The 15,061-nt window shown below is 45.1% G+C and overlaps 1 protein-coding gene across 2 annotated transcripts in view; it reads left to right on the top strand.

Annotated features, from left to right (window-relative positions):
* Nucleotides 1-6: 6 nt before the first annotated feature.
* F5 (coagulation factor V) overlaps nucleotides 7-15,061 on the top strand; it is a 75,690-nt gene continuing 60,635 nt past the window's right edge. For both annotated transcript variants that reach the window (XM_040451722.1, XM_040451724.1), the window contains exons 1-3: nucleotides 7-176; nucleotides 4,197-4,288; nucleotides 10,174-10,296. In XM_040451722.1, the coding sequence (XP_040307656.1) occupies nucleotides 19-176; nucleotides 4,197-4,288; nucleotides 10,174-10,296 (373 nt within the window). In that variant the 5' untranslated portion in view covers nucleotides 7-18. The remainder of the gene's footprint in view (nucleotides 177-4,196; nucleotides 4,289-10,173; nucleotides 10,297-15,061) is intronic.

Here is a 15,061-nt window from a genome sequence, read left to right on the forward strand (position 1 = left end):
GGGAGCGGGGAAGCAGCCATGGCCCCGGGCTGCCCGCGCCTCTGGGTCCTGGTGGTCCTGGGCGCCGGCTGCGCAGGCTGGGGGCGCCCGGGGGCCGAGGCGGCGCGGCTGAGGCAGTTCTACGTGGCCGCGCAGGGCATCCGTTGGGACTACCGCCCCGAGCCCGCAGACCCGAGGTGAGGCGGCTGTGGTGGCCGGTGGGCTTCCCCCCCCCCCCCCCCCCGCGGGGGGGGGTGTGGGGGGGGGGGGGGGTCCCCCCCCCCCCCCCCCCGGGGAGCATCAAGTTACCTCTTGTAGGGAGCTTTTCCTTTGCAATCGCGGGGCTTGCGCAGCAAAACAGAGCGGAAAAAACAAAAAAGCAAAAAACCTTATCGCTAAGTTTGGAAACAGAATTGCCAGTTTTGCTTCTAGCGGGGCAGCGTAGTCCACGATGCAGTGTGTGTCCTTCCGAGGTTATGGGAGACACAGGTGCCGCTTTCAAGAGTTGGTGAATACAGTTTCGTTAGAGCGGCTCACTGGGGGTTGAGTGCGGTGATGGATGCAGAAGCACCTCATTCGCCCTTCCTGCGAAGTCCCAGGCCAGAATATTGGAAGGCTCGTGTTTTTTCTAGAACCTCTAGTTACATATGACTTATTTCGTCCTCCACATGGCGTCCTGTGGTAAAACTAAAGATGCACGCTTTGGCCTTCATTACAAGCAGAGTGTCCAATCGCGGTCGCCAAATTGCCACAATTTTGTTGTGTTCTTACAAATGACTTTCAAACCATCATCGGTCCGTAAATGTGCAACATGTTTGTTCCTTTACCTTGTCTTCCGCTTCATGTGGCTCGTTTTATTCACATTCTTAGTCCCTGGGATAAAGTCTACCCCGGGCTATTTTGGAAGGGTCCCTGTTAACAGACATATGTAACGAAAAGGTGGCTGAAATAATAAAACTCTGTCTTTGAATTGCAAACTATTTTTCCTAATTGAAAGGTTAAAAAAATAAGACTTCCCAGCAATGAAACAAATTATAGGACCTACTCACTATTTCCAGTTATATTTTTATACTTTTTAATGGTAAACCTCTCAGTGTGACTCAAGTTTTTTTTTTTTAACTTAACATCACAGTTTACATGATTGTGAAAGACATGTTCCTCTTTTACAATTACAAAACCAAAGCAATCTGCCAAAAAATAATGTAATATTTCAAGAGTCTTGTGTAGCATTAGATCCTTCAAAGAATTGCTTTGTAACTGGGTTATTTTGGAGGGTACTACATACTATCTTGGTCTTGTAATAAGAAGAAATCCTTATTCAAAAAATTTATTTTAAATATTGTCTTTCAAGTCGATGATCTATCTAGATCGCACCCACAGCCTTAGGAAACTGCCAGAAACCCCGAAGAAAATAACAGGCTTCCTAACATTAATCTCTGTTGCTAGTGGGCAGACAGTAACAGCTTGCTGCCTTCGCGGGGGCACCCCGTGCTTGTGCTTGGAAGTTTGTTCTTCCTTCTGTAGTTGACTCCGAAAATGACAAGCAGAACCACACAGGGCAAAAGCCTGAGTCACATGGTGAGTCCACAGGGCACCAGGACTGGTTATCCGATCCCCTCACCCTGTGGTTGAGTTTCCGGAATTCGCGTAAGAGTCATAACCCTGGTGCCAATTATTGCGCCCAAACCATAGAATGATAACCTAGGCCAACTGTCAATATCTTTGAACCTCAAAACATGTCATTTCTCTCTCTGGCACTTTCTAGTGAAAAATCTAACCCGTGTATCTGGCTGCTTAAACTCAGAGATTGTGCTCAAGTGGCCCGCACCCGCAGCTGAATGGCACTCACTTTAAGGAGATCGGTCTAGACAATTCCATTCTTTGCCAAAGTGTATTTTAGCACAAAGCAAAGATCTCCCCTCTTACTTCATCCAGTATTAGCAGGAGAATGCCTTTGAGAGGTGACATATATCCATTATTCTTGTTTGAAGTCTGAAGTAAATGTTTTTGAAAATTTCCCTAAGGAAACTTGTTCAGTCACTTACACGTATGTAGGTAACCGGTATTGAAAACGAAAACATATATTTTTTCCCCCTCTAGGGTTCTAGCTTTATATGATTCTTATTATGATCAAATCAGTTTTAGAGCATCCTCATAAATGAAAAATTCATCATGCCTGTTGTTGGAAATCCTATTATTTTCAGCTTTCTACTTAGATTATTTTTGAATAGCAATTCAGTTGTTCGAAATCAAAACAGATATACCTCCGGATATACACACAATATATACAGTGAAATATGGTAGAAAATATACCCTTATTGAACAAAAATTAAAATACACACCCCACACAAAAGTCTGATTCTGCTTAGTAAAGCTTTTATGCCATCATCCGTGGTCATGTATTTCAGGATCGGGGGTGGGGGAGGGGAGGGTTGTTTTCGAATGTACTAAAGATTAAATAAATATAAATGGATTCCAACATGAGGGACACAGCTACCATATGGAATCTTAAGATTCTTGGGTTCTAAGAACTCTCAGAGGTAATTTTGTTCATTTTTAACATCGATGTTTGACCTTCTTCTCCCCCCCAACCCTAAGCACCAATCCCACCCCCCAAGTGGTTGTCTAGTTTCTACTGAACGCTTTCAGTGACTGAGAACCCAGTACCTTGAATAGCTAACTACTCATTTCCAAAACACTTTACTCCTACTTCCTTAAATTCTGCCCCCAAACATTAACACAATTCTTGTATCCCACATTTTAAAAAGTTTAAGAATTACTGCAATTAACGATTTTTCTGCTTGGTAGGAAAACATGGAGACTAAAAACCAACTTTTATTACCTCTTAAAAATATGACTAGTTAGCACGAATTGGATATTTACAACGCGCTGGCTCCAGGCCCTTTGCAGGTAGCCGTTTATGTAATACTTGTAACAGCCTCTTGAAGATTTTACTATTATTCTCATCTCACACTTGTAGAAACTGAGGCACAAATGGATTAAGTACATTGTTCAAGGTTAGACAGCTAATAAGGGGTAGACACAGGATTCAACCCCAGACACTGAGTCCACAACGTGTTGTCTTAACCACTGCACTGTATAGACACTGCAGCAAAGGTGGTGAGTATCCCATTCTGTGAGGCCCTGATTTTAGGGGGGGGGGGGCACCCTGTCTGGATTAGGAAGCCTCACAAAGCCAGTTTGTTCAACGGGTTTAGACAGTTTTGAGAAATTTCCCCCAACTACCTTCCCATTTACTTTCATCTGGAAGACCGCAGTAGGAACGCTGTGCCCAGCTTTAGCGATGCCGAAGGAAAAAAGGCCAGAAGCAAGCTCAGTGCTCTCCCTGACTCCCCTTCTGTGATACTTTACCATGAATACAAGGGTTTCACCTCTTTGAGTCTTGGCTCTGCCACTTTTCCATTGATCCTCGTCGGGACAAGTTACTCAACATTTTCTGAGACGTGGGTTTTTCATTTGTTTGTTTCCAGGGTGAATCCCCAGGGCTTTTACTCCATTAGCCCATCTCCAACTTCTCAGCTAGAAATAGGGTCCACCAAATCAGTGATTTTTTGCCATGTTCCTCAGGTAATTTACATATGTATTTGATTCATCAGTTAAAGAATTGCCCATGTATTTATTCATAGAGGATTTGGTTGTGGGTTTAGTCATTTAAAATCTAAGCCTAACGTTTGGGTTCACACGATGATCTTAGGTCCTTTTTTAGAAAATGGATCCTGGGGCACCTGGGTGGCTCAGTCGGTTGAGCATCTGACTTCAGCTCAGGTCGTGATCTTGTGGTTCATGGGTTCGAGCCTCGCATTGGGCTCTGTGCTGACAGCTCGGAGCCTGGAGCCTGCTTCGGATTCTGTGTCTCCCTCTCTCTCTGTTCCTCCCATGCTCTCTCTCTCTGTCAAAAATGAATAAAGATTAAACAAAAAAAGAAAAAAAAAGAAAATGGATTTTGAGTACATTAGTTAAGGCAGACTCAATTTGGGAAAGAACAGTTATTTCAACAGAATATTCTTAAAGAGATCAATAATTGTTTTATTAACTTCACGTATTATTCATGTTTATAAAATCTTGGGTTTCTGAAACACAATTGAAATACTGGTATTCCTACCACATATCTGAGGACATGAGAAAGCCACCTGTCTTGTGATGAGATATAGATGTCTTAAATGCCTTTCAAATTAATTTTTGTATTTTATTTCTAGTTCGAATCCTTTTGCAACTTCCTTTCAGAAAATTGTCTACAGAGAATACGAACCATATTTTCAGAAAGAAAAACCACGATCCAAAATTTCAGGTAAGCCCGAAGTATACCATTTAATTTTGCAGATAAACCTCTATGAATAATTTGATATTCATATATATGTAAACCGTCTATTTAGCACCATGTTTGTAGAAATGCATGCTTTGGTTGTTTTTAACCAGTTCAGGCTACAGAATGTGTGGGGTCCAAGTGCAAAGAGAAAATGTGGGGCCCCTGGTTCATATTTTTGAGAATTTCAAGGCAGGGGGCCCTTCTTGCCCATGAGGTGACATGGCCAGGAAGCTGGCTGTTTTTGACATTGATCAAAAAGCTCGACAAAACTTTGAAGTGTTTGAACTTTGAAGTTTATTCACGCATTGAACAGACTACCGTTGAGCACCCACGATGGGCTGGGCATCGAAGCAGGCGGTAGTGGACAAGACAGAACCTTACCTTGTCTTTCTTATCCTTGAGTGTGGATGAACCTTAACAAATAATCCGGTGCCTCCGTCTGGGTCCCTAGACTCACTCAAAGGGACCATATGTGGCTGATTCTTTTGCCTCGATTTTCCCATCTCTTCTCCTGTTTTATTTGTGGTGTGAGACGTACAACAGCTATCAGTTTCAAAGAGAAATCTCCCCTTTTCCCTCCTCTCTTCTTAAGTCAAGGCAAGTGGGTCGAGTGGGTTTTTGGGATCTTGAATATGGTACTATATTCCGCGGGAATGATAGAGGCCGTTAAGAGAGAACTTCCTCCAGCTGGGCCCCCTGGTCAATAATTCCCTCATCCTCCCACACTGACCAACTGAAGAGGGTCAACTTTCCCAAACTCCTCCTTCTGTCTCTCCGTGCAAACTGTCCTGTCCTGCCTCCTCTGACCGCCCTTTACCTTCAGTCTTCCCTTGGCTGGAGCCTGCCCTTCAGTCACAAATCAACAATTTTGGAGTTTTGCAAACAAGAATACAGTGACTTAAAATACCTAAGGGCTCAGGGGAAGACTCCAGTGGAAAGGGGGAGGATAACACTATCTGAGAGAGAATAATTGCTGGAACCAGATTCAGAAGAAACAGGAAGTGAGGGGATTCAAAGCTTGGGCCGAATTAGCTGGAGATAGATGAGATACCACCTTCACGGGGGCTGGCGAGGCAACAGACGATAAGGTTACCAATAAAATTAAGTTTGTAGTTGAGGGCAGAAAGCTCAAGGATCTCCCGTCCTCTGTCACAGAGTCTATTCACTTTCATAGCTCTGGCTCCACGCTTGGTATGTACGACAGATACTTCAGAACTATTTAATTAAATTAAATAGTAGGTGGGTGAGGGGAAAATGAGCTGGGAAACATATTCATTAGGCCTGGAGAGAAGCAGAACTGGGCAGGTGTTTAGAGCCTTGCCTTGTGTGGCTTTTGCCAAGTGACTGAATTGAATCTCGGGTCGGTGTCAGCCACTGTGCTGAGTGATGGAAAGGCCAGTGCCAGCCTGGAGACTCTCTTTTAGCCACGAAGGAGTCATTGATAGGTTTTGGAGAGGAGAGTGCTGTGATCAAAATCCTTTGAGATGATTAACTTTTGAGGACATTTCCTGATTCAACCTCATTAATTAGAAGTAGACCTTAATCAGGGCGCCTGGGTGGCTCGGTACGTTGAGCGTCCAACTCTTGATTTGAGCTCAGGTCTTGCTTGATCTCACGGTTCGTGGGATCGAGCCCAGAGTGGGGCTTTGTGCTGACAGCGTGGAGCTTGGGATTCTCTCTCTCCCTCTCTCTCTGCCCCTCCCCCATCTAAAACTAAATAAATAAACAAACTTAAAAATAAAAGTAGACCTGATCATTAATTTATGTGTAAGCCCTGTGCACTTACAACATCACCTCTCTGTCAACCCCTGTATTTCTCATTACGCATTTGTTTTATGTGAATTCTGAGGCATTTTAACACCTGTTTTAAAATTTTTTTTTTTTTCAACGTTTATTTTTGGGACAGAGAGAGACAGAGCATGAACGGGGGAGGGGCAGAGAGAGAGGGAGACACAGAATCAGAAGCAGGCTCCAGGCTCCGAGCCATCAGCCCAGAGCCCGACGCGGGGCTCGAACCCACGGACCGCGAGATCGTGACCTGGCTGAAGTCGGACGCTTAACTGACTGCGCCACCCAGGCGCCCCTAACACCTGTTTTAAAAGGAGCCCCTTCCTGAACTCCCCAAGTCACTTAACGATGAACCCCTGAAGGGCAAGGGTAGTATTTTATTCACTGGATCTCTACAGTAGCTGATAGAGTGGGGCAAATTTGGGGTAAAGGAAAAGCCTGAGAAGCTCTGGGTTTAAACCATTGACTATGTGACCTGCCCCATCCCCCAGCCTGGTCCTGTGTCATTGGTACCTTTTCCCTGTTTCCTCCTCCACCCATCTGGCGGGTACGATTCTAGCCGAACCTGGAGCCAGTCATGTGCCACTTCTGCAGCGTGAGCCCAGGAGTCATTCGAATTGCGGGTGGGGGCCAGGCTGTAGGACCAGAGGTCTGAAGGTGCCTGTCCAGCGAGGTTTGAGGACCCGCGGACAGGTGGAGGGGCCAGTCTCATTTTCGGGAATCCTGTCCGGGGCTTGAAAAGGATTAGTTTTGACTCCGAATTTTTTCCAGGAGGATTAAGAAATGTTTGCCCCTGAAGGGGCTTTAAAATAACCCCACGACGGGCTTTCCTGTTTTCTGTAGTGCGTTGTTCACCTTGAGAGCAGGGGGCTGGTTAGCTGGCTTCATAGCCAGCTAATAGTTTTCAAGTCCAAAACCATTTGGTACATGCTGCGCTACCTTCTTGGGACCGCGAGATAGGTGGCTCCTTCCCCCCACCTCACTGTCGGCCACCGAGGAGAGGGTGGGATGGGTCTCCGGCCATCTGGCCGACGGAGGAGCTGAACGGCGGCGCAGACAACGTCCAGGCCTGTGTTCGCCCACGTGCGGGGAGGCATTTGGGGTGCACTTACGAACACATCGCTTTGTTTTGCCTTAATTCCGAAGAAACCGAAAGGGAGGCAAATAAACATTCCACGTCGCTCACTGCAGCAAGAGGTCTTATTAGGTTAAATAACTTAGAAGACTTATCCTGGGCACCGGGCATTTGCAGCCCCATGATGCCAACAGACAAATTGCCAGGGCGAGGCGCCCATGGCAACAAAACCGGTGCACGCTGTGACACCATAGCCCTCTTGTGGGCTCCGGGGCATCCCAGCGGGTGGGAATAGCCAGTGGGGGCTTCTGTCGGCAGCTAGGACGGAGGGCAGCAGCCAGAAGAGAGAGGTCAGCCAGTGGAGCCAGATGTGGTCAGGAGTCAGAAATGGTGTAGACACTGGAAGCATTTCAGGAAAGGGGGGCTTCTGAACCCGCTCTGTGCGAGGTGGGAGAGAAAGGTTCAAGAGTCCGGAGGTTTGAGTTCTCACCCCAGCAGTGCCACCCAGTGACTGACCTTGAGCAAGCCACCCTCCCTGCCCCCATGTCCTGGGCTTTGTCACTGTCTCCAAAACGAGGATTGAACGACATGACCTCACTGGCCCTGTGCAGAGCTAACACATAAACAAACAAAAAGCTTCAGGCACATGATCAGCATAAAGTCTAGCACTGGGAGCTCAGCGAAAGGAATAAGAAAACTGGGTCCTGGGGCAGCTGGGTGGCTCAGTCCGTTAAGCTCCCAAGTTTGGCTCCAGTCACAATCGCGTGGTTCATGGGTCCGAGCCCCGCATTGGGCTCCCTGCTGTCAGAGCAGAGCCCGCTTCACATCCTGCCCCTCCTCTGCTCGTGCTCTCTCTCTCTGTCTCTCTCTCAAAAATAAATGAACTTAAAAAAAAAGAAAACTGTGGGTAAAAAGATAGGAGCAGAGAAAGATAGGGCCTCTGTCTCAGAAGTCCCATTTTCTCTTTGCCAATAGGTAGACATCCTATCTTTCAACATCCATTGAAACATCCTTTCGACATCCATTATCATTTCAACATCCTGATCTTCATCATTCCCAAGGGGCAGAACCCCTTCGGCCATATAAGGTAGCGTATTCTCAGGTCCCAATAGTTAAGATGGGGACACCTCAGGGAGGGCCTTCATTCTGCCTACCACGCCCACCAAACAAAACCTTCCCACAGTGGCCTCCCTTTCAGAGAATAACACCTTCCTGCACCCAGCTGCCCAGCCAGAGTGTCACCGACCATCCACAGCAACTTGGACCCCTCACCCTCCACCCGTATCCCATCCATTGAGCCTGGCAGTCTGGTCTCCTAAGAGCTCTCTAGCATGTTCTTATCACCTCCGCTACTGTAACTTTACGGTAACTCACCAACATCAACCCCCCCTGGAACCTTCTATCTGCTCTCTCAACATCCACTCTGGATTCTCCTCGGCTCATCCTCCACCAACACAGCCAGAGATTTAAAACCCCAAATCTGGTCCATGTCTCACTTCTGCTAAAAACTCTCTAATGGCTTTCAGATACTCTTAGAGGAAAACTCTAAATGGCCCAGAAGGCCCTACATGACAGGGCTCTGACTATGCCTTCAGCCTCACTTTCTGCTCCTTTCTCTTGCCTGTTAAGCTTCACCTTCGCCATGGCCATTTGCCAGTTCTCCAAAGAGGCCAAGTTTTTTGGTGCCGCGGACCCTTTGCACGTGCTAATCCCACTTTGGCTTCAGTTAAAACATCGCTTCCTCAAGGAAGTATTTCCCAACCCTGATCCCCTCCATGCATCCAAGATTGGACGAAATCCCTCTGTAAAATGTTCTTCAGGGTGTACTGTACTTGGCTTTCATAATACTTACCATAGTTTGTCATCAAATGTTGGTGGGATTATTTGTTAAAATCTGGCTTTCCTACCTTTTTTGTAAGCTCTGTGAAGGTGCCTATTTTACTCACCATTACAATGCTGACAGCTAGGACAATGTGGGCACTCAATGAATATGTTTTGAGTGAATGAATACATATAGCGTGAGGGTGGACTATTAAAAGGTGGTTAAAGGCCCAGTATGTAGAGTCTGATAGGTTAGCTGCCTCTAATTAGCTACATACTATTGGGCAAGATGTTGAAACTCTCTGAGGCTCAGTTTCCTCATCTGTAAAATGGGTATGTTAATATCTCCTTGAAGATTTGCTCTGTGGTCACAGACTTCAACTGGCATTCATGGGCAGTGGTGATGATCATTATATTATATCGATATTATATTGCTCTCCTGTGATTCCTAGTGGAGAGAAGCCAGCCCCACAGAGTTTACAGATGGCTTGGCAATGAGAGCGGTCAACTCTTGTCACTTGTCTGAAATAGGACTTATGGTGACAGGTTCTCAAGATTTAAAGGACATCAGAATCATTCAGGAACACATGTTCTTCACAAAACCCCAGTGATTTCCCATTTCACTTAGGAGAAAATCCAGAGTCCTTACCATGCCCCCTAAGCCTCACATGACCCACCCCTCCCTCATCTGTTCTCACCCCTCACCATTTCTCTTACAGTTCTTTGGATCCAGCAAGCTCACTCTTGCCTCAGGGACTTTGAACTTGCCTCAGGGCCAGAGTACTGCATGATTTGCTCCCTCACTTCACTGAGGTCTCTGAGGTCTCCCACCTCAGGGAGATCTCATGGAGCCAGTCACCTTCCCTCAAACCACCTTGTGTAATTGAAAATGACCATCTTTCTTTTCTTGACCAAAGACAAAGACAGTAATCTCCAAGAAATGATGGTGGGTCTGAATGGGGGCGGACATGGTCAGAACTATTCCCCCTCTCTCTTGACTTGTTTTGGGCGCAAGCCAAGCATTTCTGCCTTCCTGTCCTTACCTGCCTGCCATGTAGAGGCAATGAGCTGGTCAGCCTCAGGACCAGGAGGAACGACCGCCATTACTCATGGGGTTCATGCTTAGCAGCTCTGTCTTTGGTAGTCCTGAACACAGACCCATTATAAATCCTTGTTTCCATAGGACTTCTTGGGCCAACTTTGTACGCGGAAGTTGGAGATATCATGAAAGTTCACTTCAAGAATAAGGCAGACAAGCCCTTGAGCATCCACCCTCAAGGAATTAAATACAGTAAATTCTCAGAAGGTAAGAGGAATTTAATATCCCCCTGTCAGCGGAAAATGTACAACTCTAACAGCAGTGTCAAACATTGAAAAGCAGATTGTTAACCACATGTTAGAGAAACCTTTCCTTCAACTGGTAATTACGAAAGTTGTTGCCTTTGTAAGTTTCAAAGAGGAAAATGAACAAGTTCTGGGGTCATCTAGACCTCGGGTTCTCACTAGGTTCTTGCTCTTATAGTTGGATGGACAAGCTACCTAATCTTCCTGAATTCCAGTATGTTCATCTGTAAAATGAGAATAGTAATACATGCACCTTGCAAAATGGTTTAAGGCAGGGAGGTCCACAGACTTTTCTGCGATGAGCCAGATGGCAAATACCGTTGGCCTTCGGATCTCTCTTGTAACTACTCAACAATACCTTTTCGCGCAAAAGCAGTCACAGACAACGTGTAAGCGAAGGAGTATGTCTGGGTCCCAGTAAAACTTTAATACAGAAACAGGCAGCTGGCTGGATTTAACCCACGAACTGTCGTTTGTCGTTTGAAATCATGAGATAGGACTAGCCTGACAGAGGGCCAAGCCAACACAGAAAGCACACTTAATACGTGGTATTTTGTGGTGGTGCTTGTAGAAGTATGATTCAAATTTTGGACATAGTGACGTGGTTAAGAACGTACGCTTAGAAGGCAGACTTAGGTTCCCATTCCAGCTGTATCGCTTTTGACTCTATGGCCTTAACATCTCTGAACCTCAGTTTTATCATCTATAAAATGGGAATGGTTATACCAACGCCGTAAGGTTGCTTTGAGGATTAAGTGAGATCGTTTAGGTAGTGGACAACACATGGTTCCTGGAACATGGGAAGCCCTCAATAAACGACAGTGATGGTAAGACAACGAGGGCAAAGATCACGAGGACGAAGGTGATAAAAGTGACTACATCAGACACATGATAGTAAGCACCTATTGTTGACATCATTCTAGTTATTTCCGTTATGCTGACGTTCAGACCACAATACTGGTATAAGCACCGATACAAGAAAATTGTATCTATGTTGTAATAGATATTGGTATAATAACAGTTTTAAATAACTTCAGGCCCTTCATGATTCACAAATCTTCTTCCTCCCCTGTGTTCCAGCCATCATACCTTTGAAGAGAGCAACTGAGTAGGAAAGTGGGTTGTAGTGCAGGTTCTAGAAGGAGACTGCCTGGTACAAATCCTGGCTCAGACACTTACTAGCTGTGTGACTTTTGAAAAGTTACTTAGCATTTCTCTGCCTCATCTTTCTCATCTGTAAAATGAGAATAAGAATCATACCTGCCCCATATCGGTTTGTTGTCATGAAAGCCTTGAACAATGTCTAGCATATAGTAAACACTTGATAAACATTAGACGTGATGGTAACATTGAGTCTTCAATCAACATGGATTCCAGTTGTGTTATATCTCAGTGAAAAAGCTTTAAAATATGTTCAAATAACTCCATATTTATCTGACAATTTATGGCTTACAAAGTGACTTTTACATTTATTATTTCTTGTGTGAATTGATTCGTCAAACTCATTCCAACTAAGGTATATATGACTGATAATAGGTCAATGAACTACCCTTCCCAGGACTATTTGCATTAGTGCTCGATCTTTGGATTAAGGAAAAACAATGAAGGATTAACTGTGAAATTTCAGGCATCTTAAAGAACCAATTTGGCAAGACTCTGAGTGAGGTAGCATGCACAGGAGTCTCTCTTGTGTTCTTAAAATCATACGGCAGCATAGCAAACAACCATTTAACCTACCTATGAGACTTCCAGATGACTACATCAAGAATTCAGCAATGGAATGTCGGAGGGGAAAACCCCCAAAATGTCACATCCAGGTTCCATTTCAAATGGGGGAGGAGATAAGGTTTGTGGACTTTGTACTCCAGCGGGGCTGTTTGCACAGGGAGCAAACCTTGCACCATTGCCCCCGTTTCTTTACTGTTTATTTGTTCCCACGCTCCGCCACAGCCAGTCCTTTATGAGCAACGATTTAAGATGCTCCCACCCCCTCCACTGGCCACCCGATTACTGCCATGAGTCTCCTAAATCTGAGAAAGGCAAATACAGATTGGTGGGGAATGTGGAATTTTTATTTTGGAAGTGAGATGCAAATCTAGTAAGTAGGTTGAGTGCCCTGCATGGTAAAAGACAAGCCTGTTCGTTTTAGTGTACCCTCCGTGTTAAAATAGAATATCCTCTTGCCTGACACTCACTCTGGCCCAGAGCCTTCCTCTATGGTTTGAAGTAATTTGGGGAGTATGGAAATCAACTAACTACATACCGAGCCAGCTACATGAGAATCCAGATTCCTTTCTCGCAGAAGTAGGTACTGGAGAGATGGCTTGAGAGAGGACTCAATCCTTGCCCCTATGGCCGCCTCATCTAACCAGGGAATGACACCACCTTGACACTAATCCTACTTCTCTGGGAATTAATCCTTGAGCCCCACCAAGGATGTGGAGACCTAGTCTCATTAGCTAGAAGGAAAAGATAGCCATGGAAAGAATGCTGGCTTTAGAACCAGGATGACCTGGTTTTAAATGTGGGCAATTTCTGGATGCCTGGCTGGCTCAGTCAGTTGAGTGTCCAACTTTGGCTCAGGTCATGATCTCATGGTTCATGGGTTTGAGCCCCACACTGGGCTTTGTGCTGACACCATGGAGCCTGCTTCGGATTCTCTGTCTCGCTGTCTCTGTGCACCTCCACTGTGCGTGCTCGCTCGCTCTCTCTCTCTCTCTCTCTCCCCCACTCTCCCCAAAATAAATAGACATTTAAAAATATTTAAATTTGGGCAATTTCATTTACCCCTAACCCTTAGTTTTATATCTGTGAGATGAGCATAGCAGTTCCTCCCAATGAAGGTTATTTCGGGGATTAGTTATAATATATGTAAAGTTCTTGGCACGTGTTTGACACCCAAGGTCAGCCATTGTTGGTGTGGTTATGTCATGGCTTTTCACAGTGCAGGTGTTAAAGTTTGTTTCCAGAAGCTTAGATGAAGGAAGGCCTTGGCCTTGAATAGTGCTAATAATTTTATCTGCACTTGAATGAAATAAAACTCATAGATTTTAGATGTCAAAATGAACTAAAATTGCACAGAAAACCTCAGTTATCCGGAGCACAGAAAAGTCATTTTGAATCATTACATTTTCCAGATGGTTTGGAGTTTATTTCTTTACGTGTCTAAGATCCTTTAAAAAAATTTTTTTAATGTTTATTTATTTTTGAAGGGGGGAGGGGCAGAGAGAGAGAGGGAGACACAGAATCCGAAGCCGGCTCCAGGCTCTGAGCTGTCAGCACAGAGCCCGACATGGGGCTCGTACTCACAAACCATGAGATCATGACCTGAGCCAAAGTCAGATATCTAACTGACTGAGCCACCCAGGAGTCCCATAAATACTTTTTTAAATCACTTTGGGTATATGTTGTCCTTCCCCAGACTCTCTTGAAACAGAGGATGAGAAGTAAAACTCTTATCTCTAAGCCATTCCTTCCAATCCACCGTGAGACTTTGCAAACACCCACAAATGTTAGAATTATGTGCAGTCTAAGTAAATGGACTCTAAACGAAAGTCTACATTGTCGCCTATGGTGTTGTCTACAGGTAAAGATCCTGAGCTGTCACTCACGGGTTTTGTAACATCTGTTTTGGTTGGCCAGAAGCCTTGTTGCTTTTCGAAATGTTTGGCTGTGCTTTCGTTAGGTTGGAAATCTGAGTTCTATCCGGGAAAGAGGCTACTCAGTGTGAAAGTCTCATCCTGGCCTTTCATCCATAAGCTGGCATCACCCGACATACATGCCAGGTTGTCGTTGGCATTGCCGAACATTTCTGGTTGTACCCCCCTCCCCAGGTGTGCCCAAGAGAGACCTCAGTCATACATAGGGCAGGATGAGTAACCCATTTGACAGGTCGGACAAGCCATGATTTGTAAAAATGCTCACAAGAGCATTTCCTTTACACATGTATTTAAAAGGAGTGTGTGTATGTGTGTGTGTAGAAAAAGAGAGAGAGAAAGAACTAGTGGGGGAGGGGCAGAGAACAAGGGAGAGAGAAAGAATCCCAAGCAGGCTCCGCACTGTCAGTGTAGAGCCCGATGCGGGACCCAAACTCATGAACTGTGAGATCATGACTTGAGCAGAAACCAAGAGTTGAACTCTTAACTGACTAAGCCACCCAGGCACCCTTGATAAGAGTATATTTTTAAGGCAGGAAATAAAATATCTTTAGCTGTACCAAATCATTTAAAAAGTTTCTATCACTGAGAGTTTCAATTTGAGGTTAAAATTTCAGACTCTGTAGACTGCACGCCCCGAACTGTTTGTAATGATGCACCATCGAGCAAATTTTGTTCTTCAGTAAGATTTTTGTAGCTGTTTTGGTCAATTAACTTTTAAAGTTCGTTTCAGAATGAATCTTAATATTATTCTTTTATTTGCTGTATATCCTCACTTAAATGTGTGAGTTGCGTTATGAGTATTAGATCACAAGATTAGTTTTACAGTATTCAGCTGTCTGCTGGTAAGCCAACTCTGAATAAAGGAAGAAGAGGGGCACCTGGGTGGCTCAGTTGGTTGAGCGTCCGACTTCGGCTCAGGTCATGATCTCACAGCTCGTGAGTTCGAGCCCCGTGTCGGGGTCTGTGCGGACAGCTCGGAGCCTGGAGTCTGCTTTAGATTCAGAATTTTTAAAAGAAAGAGAGGAAGGAAGGAAGGAAGGAAGGAAGGAAGGAAGGAAGGAAGGAAGG

The sequence above is a fragment of the Herpailurus yagouaroundi genome, unplaced genomic scaffold (genome assembly GCF_014898765.1).
Source record: "Herpailurus yagouaroundi ecotype Mexico unplaced genomic scaffold, PumYag 205, whole genome shotgun sequence".
Taxonomy (NCBI): Eukaryota; Metazoa; Chordata; class Mammalia; order Carnivora; family Felidae; genus Herpailurus; species Herpailurus yagouaroundi.